Consider the following 24,212-nt stretch of genomic DNA (forward strand, 5'->3'; position numbering starts at 1 on the left):
AGGTGTGTGTGTGTGTGTGTGTGTGTGTGTGTGTGTGTTTGCATCTCTCGTTTTCATTCTCATTTTATCTCTAAGAGAGTTTTTTTTCCAACACCAGGGGGCACCACATGGCACAAGCCTGTGCATGATCATGACATGAGTTCTGTCTGCTTGTCCATTTGTGAGTTCCTACTATGATTCAGTTTTGTTTTTTTGAATGACAGTTAAATACATTTTGTATATTTTTTTTGTTTTGTGATACTTTTTTTAAAATGATGTGCTTTTGTGTTCATCTCATTAAAAGGATGTCTGTGGTTTTAGAGGTCAGGTGCAGCATAAGATAAGCTGTTGGACAATGTTGAGTGTCAAACACATTATTTGCTGCATTCTGGTTCATTAATGCACTAATTTATGATGGAAAATATCAAAATATAATGCAGTAATGCTCTTGGACATTCTGTATTGTTTTAAATAATTATTCTCCTGTGGATCAACTTTTCATATTTAATTTGATCTTTGCTGAGTTCACTATTGCCTCCTCTTTTGTGTATTTGGTTTGGGTACTTAACCTCTTTAAATGTGCATGTGACACTCCTTCACATCAATGATATATTAATTCATTATCCTTAACCCCTTATCTGAACTCGGGTCGTGGGGGGCTGAACAGGTCTCCAGACTATCACAGGTCAGACACACAGAGAGAACCATTCACGCTCTCATTCACACCTACGGGCAATTTAGAGTCACCCATTAAACCTGAGCTGCATGTTTTTGGACTGTGGGGGGAAGCTGGAGGATCAGTGATACATGACTAGACATATCTAACATATCCGTGCTCTAAGATTTCAAGAGTAAAGTCATAATATTAAAAAAAGTTTAAAAAAAAATTGTAGACATAATTTAATGAGAATGAAGTTGTAATATTAAAAAAATGTTCCAATATTAAGAGAAAAGATTTCATTTTGAGGAAGAAAAAGTCATTTTATTACAAGGATAAAGTTGTTAAGTCCCCCAAACCACCTATGTTGTTTGTTCCTGTCCTCTAAAACGACCCACAGTGTAATTTCCAAAATTAGCTCCCCTAACGCTGGCTGGAGATCAACATGCCTTTATATTTAAGTTTAATGTCGTATTGAACACTCCATTAACATTATGAAATGGTCGCAGTTTCTTTATGTTTAGGCACACAGGGGCTACACAAGTATACATAGAACTGAAGTTACATCTACTAACTACTACTTATCATTGTTGGTATGAAAAAAAGAAAAGAATGTGTTGTCATCCTGAGGTAACTGTGACTGCTGAGTAAAGTCCAACAGTCTCTAGTGAACCATCACAGTCTGTTCCACCTCCTCCTTATCTCGAATAGGGTGGTGGTTATTTCCTGCAGACCGCAAAGTGTTAATTGGCCTAAAGCAAGCTAGATGTTTGGGAGCTAACAGGACTGTCTGCATTATTGGTAATAAAGACCAGGTGACACAGTACCTGCATATCACTTTGCTCTTGTCGACAGACCCATCTGCAGGGGTTTGTCGCTCATCCATTCAAAATATCCCTTTCTTTATCAATTGCTTCTAGTTAGGGTTATCATAACACAAGCTACATTAATGCATCAATATATTTAGTGGCATTAAAACTCATTTGTAATAATGTGTTACTATGGCATTCATTTTGACAGCCATAATAGAAACCATCAGCAATATTTGACTGTGAAGTCATAGATCTATTCAAACATACGACTAATATCATGTAAAATGTTTATATTCCTTGATGGAAGTTAAATAAATATTCATTTCACATGTGTCAGTCAAACAGTGTCAGCTCTTTAGTGGCACAGTAGTTGACTTCCAGTACGTCCAGTAATCAGTTTATGAGTTCTGTGTGATTTCCTGCACATGGCCATACAGGCTTGGGATCATGATACACGTGGCAGACTGAGAGAACATCAGGCTGATGCTGCCGGTCTTTCAGTGGAGATATCAATGCAAAAAAAACTTCTCTAAGAACATGTAGGTGCAGCAGATGTGTGTGTCTGGAGGCAGAGTGTGAAAGAAGAGGCTTTGTGACAACAATAACTTCATAGTTTACTCAGTTAAGCATTTTGAGGTTTGGATTGCACTTATTCTCGCCCATGAAAATGTTGTTTTTTTTAATCAAAATAACTCTCAAAATAACTAAAACCTGTTGTACTTAATGTCTGTGCAGTTAGGCTGTACTGTGTTTTGTTATAGACAGTTTATAGACCGGAAGTTTAAATCAGAACTAGTTTGCACCTGCTAGCTGTATACCCTGTAAAGTCTGGAACCTAAGTACAATTATTCAAGCACTTTACATAAGTTAACTTATATATGCACTCTGCGTATTTTATTTTTCTACTACTTCATAGTTTACTGTACAACATTTCTGAGAGATTTTTCCTCTATATTTACCTAACAGATGAAGCTAATTTCTTTACAGATTAAGATTTTCTGTTCAAAAAGTATGAAGACTTTATAAATGATGTTGCATTTCAATAGAATAAAATGCCAGCTGCAGAATACCAACCAGCTACAGCAGTAAATCCTGAAATTATAAAGACACAAACATCAATTAATAGGCCAATTATAAGGTTAACAAAAATTCAATACATTTTCATTTTTTACATGTCAGACAGAATGGAATTATCTACTTCACATCAGTCAATGCACATTTGTCAAGACTTTTGTTGATTCATGATCATGGCAGCTGGCCACTAGAGGGCGCTAGGATACCACCCCACCTTCACCTCCTAGACCAAAAAAAGCAAGGTATAAATATATAGTTTGTCAATAAAATATCTAATCCTCATTAAATTGTAGATTAAAAATGATCATGGTTGTCAAAAGTAACCGATTGTTGCATGTATTCCATCTCTTATCTGTCTTCATTAGTGCTTTCATTACTCATCTCATCCATTACTTATTCAGGAGGAAAGAGCTTTTAAAAAAAAATCTGCTTTATTGTTCTGGAACATGTAACACACTAACACACACACACACACACACACACACACACACACACACACACACACACACAGAAAACATCTTTTTTCACTCCTTATTCCTTATTAATCAAAGTTTGTTATACACAAATATATTGTGTTAATCTGTTAATGTGATGCATGTTTTAGCCATTTCGTTCACTTATATGATTCTTCTAATATGTCTTAGCTTTTTATGTACAGGCCACTCAACTGAAGGTGATGTGTGAGAGAATAAATGAAGCAGCCAAACATACACATACTGTGCAATTTAGACACACACAATACACACTATTCTACATGTATTCACTCAAAGCAACACCAACAATTTAGACACCTTGAAGTGTCATAAATACAGACAAATAGTTTTATATTATAAGAATATTAAAAGGCCTCATTTGTCCATCATGATAAGGTGGTGATCTGCAGAAGAAGTCAGTTGATCTTATAAGCTGCTCGTTGCCATGACAGTGAACATGGAATTAATAGTTCAACCTGAATCCATCTGATGGGGGGAGGCGGGATTATGGAGAGATTAGATTGGAGTTGCCTGAAGTCTCATCTTTCTTTGGTTCTTCTACCATCCCTCTCACCTCACTGCTCACATGTCTACACAGGACAATGTGTCACATTTGAAGTCTTTTGATTTAATTTCACTTCATTATCAGAATAGTTTACTAAGTCCTAAGACGTACACTGTTTCACAAAAATAAACACAAAATCGTACTACAACCATGATATTATATGAGACATTACAAAAAGTGAACTTGTCCCTTTTAGATTCAGTGTTGGACCCTGAACAGGCCTACTTAGAAATCATGTAACCTTATAACCTGTGTTTGGATTTCTTGTCACAGCTTCAGTTTATAAAGTTTATTTTAAAGGTACAAAAAAAACCCCAGTGGGAAATAGTCATGTGTTTTCAGCTGATCAGCCCGCTGGGAATAAACACCAGTCATGGGATATGAGAAGGATTAGGAGGAGGGGGATAGACGTTCACTTACACTCCATGTGCACACATGCCCATTCTCATTCTCAAACACACACACACACACACACACACACACACACACACACACACACACACACACACACACACACACACACACACACACACACACACACAGAGTGCACATACACACATTTATAGAACTTCACTAAATTAAACAAAGCACTGATTACACAAAATGTTTAGATAACTTAATTTTCATGATCATGACATCAAAAATATAATTCAATGTTTAATTGTCCAAATCACAGCAAGCAGCCAGTATACCTGAAGAAACAGCCATGACTGGACTGCCATTCACCTGCAGATAAGTCTTTGATGTGGATTTGGACAGACTGAACAATGTCTGTGTCCACAATTGGTTCTGTAGTAATACTACTGTAGGTGCAGTTTCTTTCCAAAAAATACTGTTAAAAAAACTGAGTGTTTCTAAGTCTCTGAAGAAAAATGCAGCAAGCCGGTGTGATCAATCAAAGCCTAAGAAGTCCTTCAGCGTTCTCTCCTGACAAAAGAAACTCTTACACTTTCATACAGAAATTCAGTCTCACATGATCAAAGGGCTGGAGGCAGTTACAGGCTTTTGTTGAGTCCTTCATGTTTTTGTCTGGTTAACCAATCTCTTAGTGTGGGTGACCCACTCATCCTGGCTGCAGAGCTGGAGAGCATGACCCCTGGTCATCACTCTAACCATCAGCAGGTTAACAACCTGAGCTGCTTCTCACTCTCTGCCTCACTTGTTTGAGGTTGATCCATGGTGACCTCGCAGTTGTCTTCCGTCTCGAGGATTGTCTCTGGTGGACGTTCTTCAGTTAAGGCACTTGTTTTTGCTTTTCTTTATTTCTGTATAAAAGGGAGCTTTATTGTCAATCTAGAGGAGCAATGCCCAAAACAACAAGCAGACTTTAATATAATTACATGCGTTATCCCATTACTTGTTGATCCCCAACTGTGTACTTGAGCTTCCTGACACTACAGCCCTTCAGTAAAGGAAGCATTAATATATATACTACAGTTAATATGTGCTCACTTTTATATAGTTTTAATGCTTTATTTGTTTTATGTTATAGTCAGATTTACTTCTCCCCAAGTCTTTCATTTGTATGTGACGCACTTAGTAAGTGTGCACTAAGTTGAGCACTGAAGTTTGATGATGATGACTGACATATTACTGACTGATGATTTGTCAGTGCATCGGGTATAATTTAACAGCTATTTATATTTATTGAGAGTCAAAATCGTGTCTACAATTTCATAATAGCAAAAAGCAAAGCTATTAAAAATCTTTTAGCCACAATATGAGCTCATCTTCAGCACTGTATGCTGCAGCACCTAACCCAGAAACTTAACTAACACACACACACACACACACACACACACACACGCACACACACACACACACACACAAACATTCCTGGATTTATAGATATATATTTAGCTTACAACTAGGGCTGGGCGATATTAAGTGTGTGATATTTAAGTGTGATAGATTTTTCTGCTGCCCTTACTAGGGTTTGTCATATTTAGTTATTTTGTAATGTTCGTTCTTCTTTTCTCATATAAATAGATTTATTTCAGAAAAAGATTGGCCAATTTTATTTCATAGGCTTTTTTTAAATTTAGATATATTTTTATTTAAATGTGCACTTTATGGAGCTTTGATTTTTTTTTAAAAAGGTACTCCTGTTGTTATACAATATTTATGTTCACTTCAATAAACAGTTTCAATAAAACTACTTGTGATATCATCATCGTCAGATTTGGCTTTGACTGAACATTTGCTCTCACTGCGATAAAAATATCAGGATATATATCGTATATCGATATTCAGCCTAAATATATCGGGATATGACTTTTGGTCAGTGACAGGGCAGGCTTTAAGTTCTTGTTTTCCTGGCTACCTCCACCTTAGGCTGTCGATGAGCCCCTTCTCAGCCCCCCTTACCTGAGGTCTTCCCTGAAGCTGATTTTCATCTCGTTACAAATCTTGGCAGTTTGGTCACAGACTGTTCTAACTGAGAACTGCAAGATGATCTGCTTTGATTGGCAGAACTGTGGTCAGGATCTTAATCATTTTTTCTCTGGGGTCTTCCCCTCTCTTCTCTTGCTGACTCCATTCAGGCGTAAAAACAAATCTCCACTTGTGCCTTCTATTCTCCAGACCGGACTCCTTCAGTTGCATCGCCTTGTTGTAGTGTTCTTCAACGTGTCCACGTCCTCTCTAATTCCTTTTGATGCTAGTCTATTTGCTTTAGCGACTCTCTTATCTTCACCACAGTTTCAGTCTTTTCCTTCAAATGCCACTCAAAGGTTTGAGACTCAAGCTTACAAGTGATATTCTGAATGGTGATAAGGTCGTTTTATTAGGGTTCAGGCTTTTCAACAAGGTATGGTGCCTGTTCAGACGTGAGTCATGGTTTTCTTCTTATTCTTCTCTGCCTTACTGAGATTTTGCTTCAAAGTGCCAGAGTAGTTTTACTTACTGTATACATCGAAAGATGCATTAGTGATGTCATCATATTTAAAACCAAATAATGTGGCAAAACTATGAAAAAAGACTCAAGTTGTAATAAAACAGGACCATTCCTTGAGGCTTCAAAAATGTTGTTTTTTTTTTCTTTCAAAGAACTTAACAACAGAGCAACATTGCAGAGTTGACATTAAGGACACAGGGAGCAGCTGCACTCAGCTCTCAGCCTACAGTGGCTTCCATAGTGGTAATTACACAGACTGTACCACAGTACTGTGTAGCCAGGGGTGGTCGAGGTATAGAAGGTGGAGGGGGATGGGACTTCAGAAAGAGGGCATAAAAGCAAATGAGTAGAGAAGGCAGGGAAGGAGCACTGAGAGAGGGAACAGAGTGAGTGAGGGGGGAAGCAGGCATTGGAATAGGACGGGTTCTGATGTAACACAGTGTGTATGTGCAGGGGGCGGGGCTTATGTAAAGAGAGAGGCCGATGGAGACAGAGAGGATTGTCAGCATCACTGTTAATCTGCCTATGAAAAGTGCAGCAAGCAGAGCTGGCTCTCCTTGTCACTTGCTGTGGTAGTATCGGTGCTGGGACGTCAGCCAGCGTCTGTCCCCACGTCTCTCTGTCTGTCTCTCTCTGGATGGTGGACATGAAATCCAGCAGGACTCCCAACAAGTCAGCGATGGGTTCATGCCAGCCCAACAACGTGAGTGTAGAATCCCTACTGTGTGTGTGTGTGTGTGTGTGTGTGTGTGTGTGTGCATGTATGTGCATGCTCTCATGTTGTTATAGTAGTTAATTATGTTTTTAACTACAATGTTGACCCAGATAGTGGATGAATAGTAACTGCTTATCCATAAAAGTTGTCAGGATTATACTGCATGTTTTTGCATCCGAGAGTGTACGGCCAAGTGTGTGTGTGTGTGTGTGTGTGTGTGTGTGTAACTTCAGAGTTGCATCTATGACTGAAGACCAGTTAATTGGGGACAGCTTGTCCATCATGGCGAAAACGCTGTGTCCCATTTAAAAGCTTCAAAAGCTTCTTTTTAAAAAAAAAAAAAAGTATCTTTTTTTGGTCAGTGGTTAAGGTTTGGATAAGTCTCCAGGACATTATTGTAAGTATATGAAAGTGTGTGTATGTGTGTAAGTGTCAGGGTCGGCAGACAGTTGAAACAGCCATTTACAACTTGTAATAAACTTCCTGGAGCTGGACACACAGATAAGAAAATGTGAATGTGTGTGTGTGAGGGAGAGAAAGCGACTGTGTGTGTGGCATGCAGTGCTTATCCGTCATACTGCACAGTCTTACATAATCTCAGAGTAAACCTGATTGTTGAATTATTGAATAGAAATATATTCCTGTTTTAGATGCTCAGACTTAAAGGGACAGTGACTGTTGTGGGTAGGTCACACTCTGGGTAAGAGTGATACTGTAGATGTAGGACACATTGAGTCTTGCGTTGCACAAAGACTGGAGGAATATGAGGCTGGAAACTGGAGTCTGTCTTCCAAGGAAAAATAACCAAAACGCTCATGGATTTTGTGGACATAGTAATTATGAGTGGAGCAAATAAGTCAAGGGATGTTGGGATGGTGTTTGTTTTCTGTGTCCAACTGACAACTTGTTGTTTTTGTTTTGTTATAAGATATAACCAGTGGTGGAATGTAACTAAGTACAATTACTCAAGTACTGTACTTAAGTACAATTTTGAGACACTTGTACTTTGCTTGAGTATTTACATTTGATGTTACTTTATACTTTTACTCAACTACATTGTGAGGCAAATATTGTACTTATGTTCAGTGACAGCATTAGTTACTTTTCAGGTCAAGATTTAACATAAAAAACATGATAAAATTAAAGTTAGACAAAAATGATATTAAGTACTTAAAATGAGGCCCAACTTGAGAAAATTAAAATGCTGCATACATAAATGCATTAATAAGAATAATAATCCAATCATATATTTAGAATATATAAAACAATCTGAGTGGGTCCATTCTGCATAACAAGAACTTTTACTTTTGATACTTTAAGTACATGTTGATGCTGATACTTTTGTACTTTTACTTCAGTAAGTTTTGAATGCAGGACTTTTACTTGTAGTGGAGTAATTTCACAGTGTGGTAGTAGAACTTTTACTTAAGTAAGGGATCTGAATACTTTTTCCACCACTGCCATGATATGACAACAATCATTCACTAATTTAACAACCACATGAGGAGTGAGATTGGTTACGGTTAGGGTAAAAAAATCAGGGTAAGCTAATCAGAGGGAGAGCCGGGCGGAAAGAGGTGGATCTTCGCCCACCTTTAATGGGGAAAGAATAACGCTGTTATAACCATGATAACAAAGCTCCAATGAAATCATTTTACCTGAAACCTTGCCAGTTGTGACATCATGAAACAGATTTATTGTCCAACAGTGATGTAACATTGTTGTATGGCACAGACAGATGATGTGGACAAACGGCAGACTTTGACCCAGGAGAACGGGGTTTGTGTCCCCTGTGAAAACAAAAGTAAATGCAAATCTTATGTTTTTCACGTAACTTCCATGGCTCACGTCACCCTCGTAACTACTTAACCTGTTTAAACTGTCTTTAACAATTCCTAACCGGGATTTTTTTCTCTCCTAAACCTAGGTCAGTGGTTTTGTAGCCTAAATTCACAGAAACTGTAGCCTTTTTACAATCACGAACACTACGGGTGTGTATTACGACATGTGTGCTATTTTTGGAACTCTCCTCTCTGTACCGTGAGCCACAAAACGTTCATATGGGTCATTCTGAAAAATGCTCATATGTGCCGTTATGGGTGGTGTGGACAAACAGTATATTATGTTGTTTAGGTCGGAGATTTTGTTAGGCCACTTGTTGGGAAACGGCTAGCCCAGTTCTATCAAACATTAATACAACTTTTACTGTTAACTTTATTCAATATTTGAAACCTCCAACATGGCACCAGGTCATTCTTTTTATTGCTTTTTTTAAAGTGGTGAGATATGACACATTCTGTGTGTATATCTACGCCTAAATCATATGTGATAGTACAGTGTCTGTCCTTGTGTTTTTCATTTATTATACCTTTTTCTTTATTTTAAATTTACATTCCTCTGAGCTTAATTTCATGGCATATCCTTGACCCAAACAAAGATGATAAAGTAAGCAGCTGTCATGCTGGAGTGCTGTGTGTGTTCAAGTCTCACTTGAACTTGAATAGTATGTTGCTGTGAGTAATAGTGCATAACTATTATGTCATACGTAGGCAGGTGTGATCATTTGAAGCGCTTTATAGAAGTAGATCGTTACTCATTCACATAAACTAAGCTGTCTGCCTGTATGACTTTCAATCCTCTATTTCCTTCTTCCACACCTGACAGTTTTAATCAAACTAAATCAGAAATATCAGTGGGACAGAGAAAGGATGTCTTTTGAGTCCCTCTGTACTGACACGGCTGCTCCTTCTTACATTATGCATTATCAACAATAAGAGCACATCTGTATTTAGCCTCAGCTGCTCTATAGTGCTGAACAGCTGGGCAGGAAAGTCAAAATAAACTCAGGAATTTAAGCTCGGTAGTTTTAACCAAAACCTATTTTTAAGAACAAACACACATTCAAATTGAAATGATTCCAATTTGATGCTGCAGCTTCCCCATTTGATGTCGGACTGTTTAAATGTAATCTTTAGGAATCTTTCCCTTATTCATTTAGGTAGAAGGGTTCGATGACATGAAATTTGTAATTTATCTGAAGATTTGAGGGCAGAGGCTGGTGTGAACTCATCTTCTGATCAGCCGATAGATTCCATGCTCCAGCTGAGTATGTACAGCACACCAAACTATAGCCGTTAGAGATGTCTAAACCAGCTGATGACACTGTTGACCTAAAACAATCCATTAAACTAAAGCCAATAGAGAGCAAACAAAATGTTATATTTTTGTAGGCCAGCCCGGAATTTAGCATCTCTATGGGATCTATTGAGAATTCGTCTATGGGATTTTTGCATTGAATTTTGGATCATGACAGTAAATGAGCTGTGTGTCATAGACATGTTTTGATGCTTTCATGTTTTGTTCAGCAGGATAATCTTCACAAATAAAAAACACTTTTATGATGTTTGAAGAGTTAATGTAGCCGGCAAAAGTAAAAAGTTAATGTTATGCTATAGCGAACTACACCATGGTCACATGACTATACTTCAGACAGTCTCTGACAAGCTAGCCAGCGGCTTTGACAAGCTAGCGAATTGGTAGCCTCATAAATTATTAACATCATTTTTTATGAATAGAGGCTGTAAGGCAGACTAGTGAGAAAGTTGCCATCCCTGTCCTGCGTGATGAAGTTTAATGTCCCCAACAACCACTGTAGTCTCATTTAGCCACTTTTTAAGGACATGTAAAAACTTTAAAATTCACAATTGGGGGTATTTAGTAATATATTTTATGTCGACCAACAAGACACGAACGTCTCTTCAGCTCATGTTAACCACAGACCTTATTTCAGACACTGAACCAAAAACCCATTCAAAATACTCATTGAGTTTGAGAGGTAAGACCCCATGCCGCTAAAATGCTAACTTTGCCTGCTTCATGAGCAGTTACTGCCATTATTTAGTCAAAATGACATAGATTGCTGGGCAAAGTATGTTGACACCTGAAAAATATAGCTATATGTGACTTCTAAACAAACCATGAGCATAAATCTACAACTTTAACAGCCTCCTCTCTTCTGGAAGCCTTTCCACCATAGACTGTATATAAATAATGGACGTAGTGACCTTGACGTCACCCATTGGTTTGTGGCCGTTTGAGGCATCGAGTTCAGCGTTACACTTCTCTCCATCTTGTTTCTAGTACAGGGAGCAGACCATATTTGGACTGTGGAGGAGCGCGAGGGATCTGACAACACTGACTACACGCCTCTCTACACCTCAAACTGACTAAAAGAAGTTGCTGCTGATTCATGTTAGCATTAACTGTAGCATTAACTGGGATTTTCATTTTGGCAACAAACAAAAACCAAATGTATGTTACTGACATCAGAAAAATGAACAGCGACTCCATGGAGTGTCTGTTAGTCCAACCAAACACTGAACAAGACATTTTTACTGAACAAAACGTTCAAATAAACTGTCTTTAATTGAAAACACAGTGAAAGGGTCAAAGTTATGAGACATCCTTTTTTATATCTATATAATGTTTTATATAACTTTACTGACACGTTGCCATGGAAATGCATTGTTCTGCTTCTCTCCTGATGACAACTCGCCTTGTTAGTGACCTGTCAATCAAAGGTAGCCACGCCCCAAATCATATGATTCTTTATCTTCTATTTTCTTCTAAATGGGGCCATTATTTACACTATTAACATCAAATTGTCTTGAAGGATATTTTTTTCACTAGTGACTGAGACCATAGTGTTGTCCTAAAAAACATTTCTGAGTTAATAATTCAAGTGAGAAGTTTTCTCATTTGCATTGAAATTAATGGACAGAAAGGTTTTTGCAGCCACGCTTAGCGCCCCCTGTTGGAATTTTTGGTAGAATGCGCCACTGGCAGTCGGCCTGCTTATTTGTCCCAAAGATGTTGGATGGGGTGAGGTTCAGGGCTCTGTAGAAGCCAGTCAAGTCTCTCCAGACCAAAATGAGAAAAACATCTTTTTGCAGACCTGGCTTTGTGCACAAGGCCACTGTTGTGTTGAAACAGGAAAAGGTCAATCCCAAACTGTCGCCTCAAAGCCAGAACCACGATAGTCTTAAATGTATTTATTTTTTCAAAAAGGTATGTCGGAGGGCTATCCACATACTTTTGACTAGACAGTATGCATGTTAAAAGATACAAAATGAAAGTGTTTGTTGAGCAATACTTTCTAAATACATAATGTAACTTACTGACATGTTCATTATGTATTTGTATATCTGTTTCTGTCCCTGTAGTACAGTAGGTCTGCTATACTATTTCCAGTAAGTATAGACTTGCTGGCAGAAATGTGTGCACAACACAAAGGGTCAAACAGTCTCCTGCTGCAGAGTCAGAATCCACTCAACAATAATGTCTGCTGCCATTTTGCTTGATTCAGGCACTAAACTTGTACAGATTCCTGACTCACTAGCTATACAAGAGAATGATATTTTCTTCCCTCTAATTTTACTGATGGGTATTTGTGTCTTCAGCAGCAGGGACAGCAACAGGACAAAACCAGCACTCTAGAAACCCAGGACCCCAGCGATGAGACCACAGACACAGAGGACCAGGAGGAGGAGGACCTGGGAGTTCTGGATGACCAGCGAAGCATCATGCTTCACCTTCTGTCCCAGCTCAAACTTGGCATGGACCTCACACGGGTAAGACCCTGGTTCTGCCTTCATCATTCAGGTTTAAAATGGTGAAAGACCAACCATGAAATAGAAAGCCCTCATCCAAGCTTTCTGATTTAGGGTTAGGGTTGTCTTCAAAAACAAAAAGATGTCGAACACTAGTTCACTTATTTAATTATGTCTGTCTTCGTATAGTATTCCTGTAAATCAGGACAGGTTTAGTATTGTACTGGGGATAAACATAATTACCGGCTTGTTTTAAAACATATTTTAATCAGTTGTTTTTATGTTTTGTGACTTTTTTTAATTAATTATATGTTCTATTGTTGCTACTCAGCTGTGAGTTTATATTTTTCCCCTGTCAGCCAGAGTATCCATTTAATAATTTAAGATTAAGATTATGATTCCTTTATTAGTCCCAAAATGTGGAAATTCAACCATTGCATTTAACTATCCTTTTGACACACTAGTGAACACACTATGCTCAATACAATAGGGACCATGTCCTTTTTTTTCAAGCAGTTCTCCATATAACAAAGAGAGTAGCTGGTATCTTCATACACCCAGCCCAGCAGTGCAGACCAGCACAAATAGGAGAAAAAACAAAGCTCTGCAGCATTATCAGCTGTTAACAGCGTAGTGCTAAATCTAGTGTCTATCTGGACCAGTACAGTAAATAATACACAAGGTCTATGCTTATGTTCTTTTGTATCTCTCTGCCTTTAGTTAACACATGCTTTTCCTCCACCCCTCTGCTCTATGGGTTTTGGTTTTAGTTAGCAGTCAGATGTCTTCTGCTCATGTGATCTTGGCAACTCTTTCAGACCAGTGAGCTCAATCTGATTACTGATGGACCACTGCTCTGGATCACAGGAATAATGTGCTGACGATGTGCAGCAGAAGGGGATTCTGACCTCAAATACCTGAAGCCCTGCAGTCGGAGGGGGGCTGGGGGCATCCTCATGAATCAGCTCTGTCAATATAGAAATAGATGTGGGCAACCATCTGCCCATCTGACCTACCATTCTCCCTTTATCCATCAACCCTTTGCTCCTGCCATGTCCGTATTGACCCGTGCAGCTGCAGCGTGACATGGATCAATGTTTTGTCTTTAGTCCTCTGGTAGACCTCTACCAAAACACCAAATTGGACTGAGGGTGTTATCACATGCACAGTCAGGTTGTGTAACAGGCTTGATTTCATCTAATCTGAAGGCCAATGGGGAAACCCCACTACTTATTTACCACTGAAGCTGTTTGTGGTCCTACAGTATATGGGTCAGTTCAGGTGTCAGTCCCCTCAGGAAGAATGGTCACTTTTGTGTTATTGATTCTACTGCTGCCTAAAACTCTCTCTCTAACACACACACACACACACACACACACACACACATACACTATGCCACTGTCAAACAGCAAACAGCTGGGTGTCTGAGTTACCATGATGAATCCTTATTGATTCATCAGCTTTTGCTGGTGTGTGTGTGTGTGTTAACTTTACAGGGCTTTGCTCACACAACTCTGACATTCAGACAGGATATTTGGAACGTTCATCTCTGGTCAGAAGTCGATGTGATACACATATCGATGCATTAAATTTCGTTCGATACATTACGGCTGCACGTGCAGCAACTCCACGTGATATGATAAGATTCCCACACTCTTGCAATGCACTGCAATTCAACATGATTTAAATCAACACAATGGGATGCCATGTGATGAACATGATGCTATTCAGTTCAGTTAGATTTAATACCTCAATTCTCAAATGGTTATTTTGACTTCTACTTGAGTCATTTGTTATGAGAGTGGTAGGCTACTTTTACTCAAGGGAGGATTTTCTGTATACTCTGTTCACCACAGGCTGTCTCCCTTTGCCTAAGTCTCTAAGTTGATGTGAAACTCAACAAAAACTGTAATAGGCGTGAATGTGTGATAACATTACACACTATACATCATTAAGGGGAAAAAATCCTCTTTTTTGCCGTATTGTGTCCTTCGGTGTCCTAAACTCTTGAGCCGAGCCATCTGAATCGGGTATATATATATATATATATATATATATATATATATATATATATATATATATATATATATATATATATATATATATATATATTAGGGCATGAAATTGAATTGCTTGTTTTAAGCAGCCACATTTATCAACGAACGATCATTCTCACGCTGGTTGGAGAGAAACATTTAATAAACACGTGAACCCTGTCATAAGACGAAATATACGCTCAGATCTGCACTCGTTTCTACGCTTGTTTGAGAAATGAGGGCCAATAATGGTAGGATTTACCTTTTAAAGATCTCATAGGCTGCTGTAATGTTGATGAAAGTAATTAAAATGTGTACAGTTTCAATCTTCTGCCTGATACAAAGGATTCAGTCAAGGTGGCATCATGTTTCGTCATGTGTTCTTCAGTGTCATATAAATGTTAATTGAAGAATGTAAGAATCCAAGCACATTTGACAAAAGTTAATTCTGCACACTGATCATACAGAATATTTCTGTTGTCTGTCCTTTGTTAGGTGGTGCTCCCTACCTTCATCCTGGAGAAGCGCTCCCTGCTCGAGATGTACGCCAACTTTATGTCTCATCCCGACATGTTCATCTCCATCACCTCCGGCTGCACACCAGAGGAGCGCATTGTCCGATTTGTGGAGTACTACCTGACTGCCTTCCATGAGGGCCGGAAGGGTGCTGTGGCCAAGAAGCCCTACAACCCTATCCTGGGTGAGAACTTTCACTGTTCCTGGTATGTGCCTCGGGACCACGTCCGACCTCTCAGGACTACCAGCTGTACTGGTCCCCACTCAGCACCCACAGCCACTTCTACCATTCCTGGGTCCCCACAGAGGGGGACGGATGGTAGCAGCAGAAGACACTCAGACTGCTATCGTGTTCGATTTGTGGCAGAGCAGTTGTCCCACCACCCGCCTGTATCAGGCTTCTACTGTGAGTGTAAGGAGAAAAAGATGTGTGTCAACACTTATGTCTGGACCAAGAGCAAGTTCATGGGCATGTCTGTTGGAGTCTCCATGGTCGGGGAAGGTAAGAGAGCATGTAGCTGGTTTTAAAAAGAGTGTGTTTTCAGAGTATTGCAATATTTTGCACAAGGAACATGTTTATATGACATGACCATATGTTTATATTTATTTCCCTGGCTTTGAAAGCTCATACGCTGCACAGTGCACATAGCACTAAAGTATTTTGGCGAATTTTGGGTCTTTAACTTTTGATGCCCAAGGACATTTTACATGTTTTCAGCACATTGTAACGTTTGAAATCCTTAGCAATTTTATTATAATGTTGCATGAAATAAACAAACACCATTATCAAATACCAGTAGACATTTATATGGATCAAAAAGGTTGATTTTAGAAAAAAATATGACAATACAAGAACAAGAATACTAGCTTACTAGTTTACTATACTAGTTGTTGTAAGATGACTCTAGGTTTCCACAATCTGACCTTCACAGCTGTTTGTAGACCGTATGAGAGGCTTCTTCTTCAGCTGATTGAATCCCTGCAGCCCTCTGACACAGCAGCTTCGTATGTTGTGGACCATCTGCAGTCTCTAATTGGAAAAATGTCAGACCAAAACAGAGTGTTGTTATGAATGTTTTTATTTTGAAATTACATCTTACACAACCAACAGCAGGCTGCTGTTAAACAACCACACAGACATCCATACATCCTACGAGCTGACTTCTATTGCTTGTGTTTATGAAAGCATCAGTAGGAGAAGGTACTGGACGTCCGAAGTTCAGAGAGATAAGTCCTCTCTGCATCATTCAGTTTTAGAACTAGAAAGCCGGTTCTGGGTTTTTTCCTTTATTTAAAATCACATTTTATTTACACTGACCTCCCACTGCTCAGACATACCAATGTCGCAGCTTCTTGTAGACAAACACATTAGTAAAAAATCAGAAACCCAAGTGAAATTAATTTACTAATTTACTAATGTACTTATATCCAAATAGGTGTAATGGTAGCTTGCTTTGTCATGATCCTCAGGGTTACAAAGTATGGATTTATTTTATATTAATAATATTTTTATAGGCGTATTAGTCCCTTCCTTTAACGTAAGTAACACGGTTATGAACTAGCGTATGGACTTAATTTGGTGGAAACATAATTAGTGTACGTTAGTATTATAAACATACATAACGTTGCAAGCAGATTGGAGTTGTTTCTGTAGGCTGTCTGCTGGCGCTCTTTGACTCCAGGGAAGTGAAGAAGAGTTTGGTTGTAACGTTAGTAAATTCATCCAAGTAACTGCAGAGACCTAAAGCTATATGGTAGTGTAGTGGTTAGCACTCTTGCCTCACAACAGTCATCAGCAGTGGTGGAAGAAGTATTCAGATTTCTTACTTGAGTAAAAGTACTAATACCACACTTTGAAATTACTCAACTACAAGTAAAAGTCCTTCATTCAAAATTTACTTAAGTCAAAGTACAAAAGTAAAAGTACATGTTATGCAGACTGTTACATATATTCAACAAATATTACTGGATTATTAATTGATGCATTTATGTAAGCAGCATTTAAATTTTCTTATCAAAATTCTTATTTTAACTAAATATACTGCTCTGTGCTTTTTCAGCAGTGCAGTTCAGTTTGTAGCCTCAAGTCACATAGACATAACAAAGAAAAGACCACAAAATAACAATAATACAATAACAACACATACAACATCCACTCTGTCAATACATTTATATTTACATTTATTCATTTAGCAGAAGCTTTTCCAAAGCGACTTACAGGAAGAATAAAAGCAAACAATGAAGGTATCGTGCAAAAAGAGCTATTAGTGCATCAGTAAGTGCTAGTGACAATTCTTTAAGGAGTAGAATTATTAAAAATAATTATCAAAATACCACAGGTTGGCATGGAAACCCGCAGCTAGCAGCAAGAAAGAAAAGATGGAAATGAATAATGAATAAATATATGAATATAGCCGTTATCATGTTTTTTTTATGTTAAATCTCGACCTGAAAAGTAACTGAAGCTGTCGGCAAAATGTAGTGGAGTAAAAAGTACAAAATTTGCCTCGAAATGTAGTGGAGTAGAAGTATAAAGTTACATAAAATGGAAATACTGAAGTAAAGTATAAGTACCTCAAAATTGTACTTAAGTACAGTACTTGAGAAAATGTACTTAGTTACATTCCACCACTGGTCACCGGTTCGACTCCAGCCTGTGGCTCTTCTGTGTGTAGTTAGCATGTTCTACCCGTGTCAGTGTGGGTTGTGACTCTAAATTGCCCATAGGAGTGAATGAAATTGTGCATGGTTAGAATATAAAGAATGAAAATCAGAAAAGAGTCAGAAGGCTAAATTATCCACACAGGGATAAAAAATGTAAGGAATGCTTGTTCTTAGAAACAAGGGACAATTGGAGTGTAACTGGACATGTGAAGGATGAGAAATAAGCACTTAAATGACAGTTCTTGGAAAGCAGCCTATATCCATGAGACAGTTCGATCTATATCCTTCGAAAGGGTGCATAGGCCAAAAACTCAAAGGAGTATCTGATCTGGTTAACTGTACGTAAACAGAATGGTATATAAAGAACCGTGTTGACCTCTAAAGGAGACATAGCACAGTGAAACTGAATGATGAGTAGATCCAGAAAGGCAGTCTCTTGTTTAGACATATGCCATTCCTGTTCACTCACAACCATGATACATTTTCTTTTCACTTTTTAGACATACATTTTTTATTATCATAATTATGTATGAAATATGAGACCAAAAAATAATTTCTGTGCCTGCCTGAACTACCACAGGGTCTTGTATTAAATGATATAATGCCATTATACTACATGATCACAGATGAACTCTCAGTTAACAGCTACTCTACCAGAGGTTCATGGCTCATTGCGCACCTATCTGTTTTGCTGTGAACTGTACCATTTTGTGACAAAACTAAACTACCCAGTTTGTTTTACGTTTACACTTACTATTAATGAAATATGAACATGCATTAGTCTGAGACACTTTCCTGTGTAGCAGCAGGAGCATGATTGGCTGATTGAGAGTCTTTTTTCACATATGCACAAATACACATTCGCATGCATGCACACAATAATTTTAACATATATAGGTAAAAAACAAAATAACACACACACACACACAGGATATATATTGACAATTCAAAGAACACATTGTGTGTTTTCTGCTTGTAGGTTTTTTAGATGAGGAACAGAGCAGTGTGTGAACATGCCAGTGGATGCCCATATGTGTGTGTCTTGGGCAAACAGATGTGTATGTGTTAGACCTGGGCCCATGGCAGCAGACTGAGCACAGGACAGCTGTCTGTTATATAAGCAGCAGGGAGGGAGGGAGGGAGGGCTGGACGGGAGCTCAGGAGGAACAGAAGGCAAAGTGGGACTCAAACTGTAAATCACAATGTAACAGCATCAGCTACATGACGACAACCTTCTCCGAATGCATGTTGGAAACTAGAAACAAGAATCCAGCAGGTTAAATCAAACATCCAATGAGGATCACCATAGTCAGTAGGGCTCATCCTCTGGCGACCATGAATGTATGTAGGAGATGTAACCAGTGGTGGAAGAAGTATTCAGGTCCTTACTTCAGTAAAAGTACTAATACCACTCTGTGAAATTACTCCACTACAAGTAAAAGTCCAGTTAGATTGTTGTGTATTCCAATTTTTTTATTGTATTTTTATTATTGATGTATTTATCTAAGCAGTGTTTGAATTTTATCAATTTAGTGCTCATTCTAACTACTTAATTTACTGTTATGAGGTTTAATTTAAAAAAAAAAATGTTTCACTTTAAATGTATCATGTTTTTTATGTTAAATCTGGACCTGTAAACTAACTAAAGCTGTCAGCTAAATGGAGTGGAGTAAAAATTACAATATTTGCCTCACAATGTAGTGGAGTAGAAGTATAAAGTTACATAAAATGGAAATACTCAAGTAGAGTACATGTACCTCAAAATGATACTTAAGTACAGTACTTGAGTAAATGTACTTAGTTACATTCCACCACTGGATGTAACAGCAATCCATCCTGAGTTATTTTAATCTGGACTAAAGTGGTGGCACTTCCACCCCTAGAGCCATGCTGATATCATGGCTAAAAACGACTCATCAAATGGAGAGATAGATTGTTGTCTGAATGATTGTGGCATGACAAGAATACACAACATCACAAGTCTGCAGCCGGAGGCAGATGGTGGCTTTTACAGCTGTGTTTATGTTTGTTGAGATATTTTAGTTTTATTCACACCATATCCCCTCATTCTGCTACTTTTGATTTGTCAACACAGTCATCAAAACAATACATCTGCATAATAGATGTTACATTCATCATAATGCATTCCAACATTATAATGAATCATCATCCTTCTAGAAATAGAAGTCATTTCAGCACACAGGATTATGAGTCATGAATATCTGGTGCCTCCCTCCTAAACTGGCTGGTTTGTGACTGTGTATAACTGACCAGTCTGATGTGTGCAGCAGTGTACTGTTGTTATGTGCACACAACCAGGAGACTGAGGAATTTATTGAAGTCAGAGTAGTTGTTAGAGCTGATGGCTTGGCTTAATGTCCGATTGAGTTTGGATAGAGGCAAGGGGGCTAAAGAGAGAGGGGGCTGTTAACCAAAAGGGTGTTTCCGCTACAGCCGAATACCCGGAATGAGGTCTTACTTGCCAAAACGCCCCTAATTGAATATGAGCCATCCGGATCGGTCTTTATTGAGGGACTGCTCTTCGACAGGGCCATTTTTCTCCCTTGAAAAAAGCCTGGTTGCTGAGTGGATAGCTTACTCTTCTTAACGAGCCGCGGGCTGGCGGTTCGTTAAGAAGAGTAAGAACGAAGTGGCACAGTCCTCCTGCAGCAGTCTCTCCCAGCTGCAGTAACAGAGCTGGAGGGGATGTTAACCCCTTAGCGTCCAGTCTGCAAATTGCTAATAGGCTAACAGTTGGCTCTGTAGCAGTACAGTGTGTATGTGCTTGCCTATGTGATCATGGATCACAGTCGAAACTTTCACTGAGCAATTACGCAACGATCGAAAACCATAAGTCACCTCGGAGTCTCGTAAATCCCTCTGGGGGCCTTTTTGTAATGGAGACACGCAGACTGAGTGGACATTTGAGAGGGCGTGGCCTGAGACTTTCCCCCCTAAAGGAAACACGGCTCAAGACATGCAACCAAAGGGGACACACTTGTGGCAGTGCTTGCCAAAGAATTGTGAGAAGATTAATCCAGATTGCAGTGTTGGCTGCATTACACATTGTAAGGCAAACTCCAGGTCCTGGTTAGCTCGTTCTGTCTGGCCATTGGTTTGGGGCTTGACAGAATGCTCTTCACAACTTAGAGACAAATTGGGGGGCATGATCAGACACAATATCAGCAGGCAGACCATGGAGACAGAAAACATGGAAAACTAGGAGGTCAGCCGTCTCTCTGGCAGATGGGTAGCTTGAGCAGAGCAATTAAATGAGCAGCCTTGGGAACTCGGTCAACAACAGTGAGTATGACAGTGTTACCTTGGGAGAGAGGTAATCCAGTGACAAAAAATCAAGACCAATGTGTGACCAAGGGTGATCAGGGACCGAGCACAGACAGTGCAAGTGGTGACATAGGCCCAGGTGCCTCTTTCCATAGAGGGTCACCAGAAGTGTATTTTGAGCAGTATCAAGGTTCGGTAGATCCAAGGATGACAGGAGAAAAATAGACCTGCTGCATAACCTGAGCATGGACAGTATCGGGAACATACTAGGCCCCACCAGTACCCTCACTTTTATTGGCATTGGCAGCCTTTATTCTTAATTTTTAATTTGAACCTTAATCAAAGTTGCGCCTTCCCCAACTGCATAGGTTGCTGTTCTGGAGAAGAACCTGTGGGTTGGGCTGGGGAACTCATGTAAAATACTTACAGTTGAGGGTGGTACACAAGAAGGGCTGATGTGAATGTCCAGTATTCTCCAAACGGCGTTCACAAAGCTTATTATCAATCCCGAGAGCAAGAGAAATCAGAGAGCTCTGGTGAGCAGGTTCATCACAAATTCATCCTTCACTTATTTGTTTAATCCTTTCACAAAAATTTCCCATAACGCTTCCTCATTTAATTAATTTTAATTAATTTAAAAAAATCTACGAAGTAATCATCCCCACTCCTGGTAGACTTACTAAACGCCCTGGTAATCAGCATAGTCAAAAACTGCCTTCATCTTTTAAAAAAAATCATGATATGGTCAGATTTCAACAGGCTGATTTGAATTAACTGCCTCTGCCCAAACCAAAGCTATTCCCTTTCATTAACCCTACAATAAATTGTCTTGGATCCAAGACTGACTTATTGCTGCTGCTGGTGAGTTAGTTGCAGGTGCTCCAGATGAACAGAGAGCGAGGGAAACAAACACAGAGAGGGACAGTCTGGCAACGAACATAGAAAGGGGAAACAGGAAAACTCAGAAAAGAGGACAAAAACTGCTGACACTGAGTTGGGTTGGGCACCAAAACCACAAAGGTCCTACAAATTGTCTGTATCAAGTGGTTGAATGTAACTAAATACACTTACTGATCATGTTCTTGTACCTACTAACTGTAGTTTTGAGGTCCCTTGTACTTAAACCCTATTATTATTATTATTATTATTATTGTTCTTCTTCTTCTTCTTCTTCTTCTTCTTCTTCTTCTTCTTTTTCTTCTTCTTCTTCTTCTTCTTCTTCTTCTTCTTCTTCTTCTTATTATTATTATATATATCAATATATATGTATTTACTTCTATATATTTTTGTGGGATATTGTACTTTTTATTTCAATACAATAATTAACAGCTGTTCTTTGCAGATTCACAAAGTGTCTGAATGTCTATTTTAATGCAAATAAACATCTACAGGTGGTTCCTCATGCTTTGAATATGTCCTGTCTCTCTCAGGTGTGCTGTATTTGCTGGAGCATGATGAGGAGTATGTGTTCACACTGCCCTGTGCATATGCCCGCTCCATCCTGACAGTGCCATGGGTGGAACTTGGGGGAAAGGTCACCATCAACTGTGCCAAGAGTGGCTACTCTGCCACTGTCACTTTCCACACCAAACCCTTCTATGGAGGAAAAGTACACAGGTAGGCAGAGAGCCAATGTCTCTGTGTTTATTGGCTGTTTTTTCGAGCAGGATTGCAAAATGCAATGTTGTGCCGAAATGAGCAACAAAATCACACCCTCTGCTTCCAGCTTAATACAAACATGGAAGATTAACACCAAGAAATGACGAGCACCCCAGGCAAATGTATAAAAACTAAAAACTTGCCCTGCCACTGACTTTGTGTCAGCTAGAAACCAGAGCCTGTGTCTATGTATGCGATTATTATATGTACTTATGTTATATGCAATATTACTGTTTTTGTATTATTTTACTGAATACTTTGCCATTCCATGTCTTAATGTTAAATGTGTTGTGAAATGGTGAAGTTATTTCTTAATTTGCTTATTTATTTTATAAACAGAGCAGTGAAGGATAACATAACGGCAAGCTATATACTTACATACATTATATACTTATATAGCTATATAAGAACATTGAGTGGGATGGCCCAAGTGGGCCACTGACTTATGCAGGGATGACATGTAGTATGTGTGTGCTCAAACATACACTTGAATAATTAGATATACTAAGCTACACCATTTATGAATAGATAAAAATAACTGCATTTAGGTAACTTGAGGTCAGAGGTCAGAGGACTCAGAATGGCCGTATCAGATTTTCCTTAGCCAAGATAAAGCTTAACTTTGGAGCGTTATTTATGGGACAGCAGGACTTCTCTTTAACTTTAAGAAAGAGCTCGCCACAGCCAAGACAAAAATGTAAGCTACGTAAGCTGACGTCCTGCATGTCTTCTACTAACATTTCAATATCTACAGTTTCTAAGGATTATATGGTGGCTCTTGGGATGGTCAATCAGATTTCACAGGTGGTTTGTGCCACCCAAGGCCACTCCCTGGACATGCATTAGGGGCGTGTTCAGGGAGTGGCCAATCAAGAGAGACACTGATATTTTATCATTCATTTTATGTTTTCACATCACAGATGATGATCAAACACTAAAATATGAGTCTTATAGGTAAAACATGAGACTTTAGAGTTCAGGGTGGGCTATGCTGGACTGTAATGTAACTGAGCTGGGTATCATCAGCAAAGCAAACCAAAGTGATCATATAATTTGACCAAAGGTGGTGGTGTGTATTGAGATGAGAAGGGAATGAAGCAGCGATCTTTTCACTAGCCCAGAGATGAGTGAAGTAAGTGTCATTTTCTTCATGCCACTTTGACTTAGTCCACAGTAGTGCTATAGCTCAGTGACAGACCCTTATGGGAAGAAGAAACACTGCTGTTGGGTGGCTCTGCAAAGTGATGACCGTCACTTTGTAAAGTAGGATT

At 38.9% G+C, this 24,212-nt stretch overlaps 1 protein-coding gene across 1 annotated transcript in view; it reads left to right on the forward strand.

The window, feature by feature from the left end:
• Positions 1–24,212, forward strand: part of osbpl10b (oxysterol binding protein-like 10b) — a 69,381-nt gene that overhangs the window by 37,953 nt on the left and 7,216 nt on the right. Inside the window, exons 7-9 of the mRNA XM_059339893.1 lie at positions 12,635–12,802; positions 15,313–15,835; positions 22,713–22,899. Coding sequence (XP_059195876.1) covers positions 12,635–12,802; positions 15,313–15,835; positions 22,713–22,899 — 878 coding nt within the window. The remainder of the gene's footprint in view (positions 1–12,634; positions 12,803–15,312; positions 15,836–22,712; positions 22,900–24,212) is intronic.

The sequence above is a fragment of the Centropristis striata genome, chromosome 8 (assembly GCF_030273125.1).
Source record: "Centropristis striata isolate RG_2023a ecotype Rhode Island chromosome 8, C.striata_1.0, whole genome shotgun sequence".
In the NCBI taxonomy this organism is placed as follows: Eukaryota; Metazoa; Chordata; class Actinopteri; order Perciformes; family Serranidae; genus Centropristis; species Centropristis striata.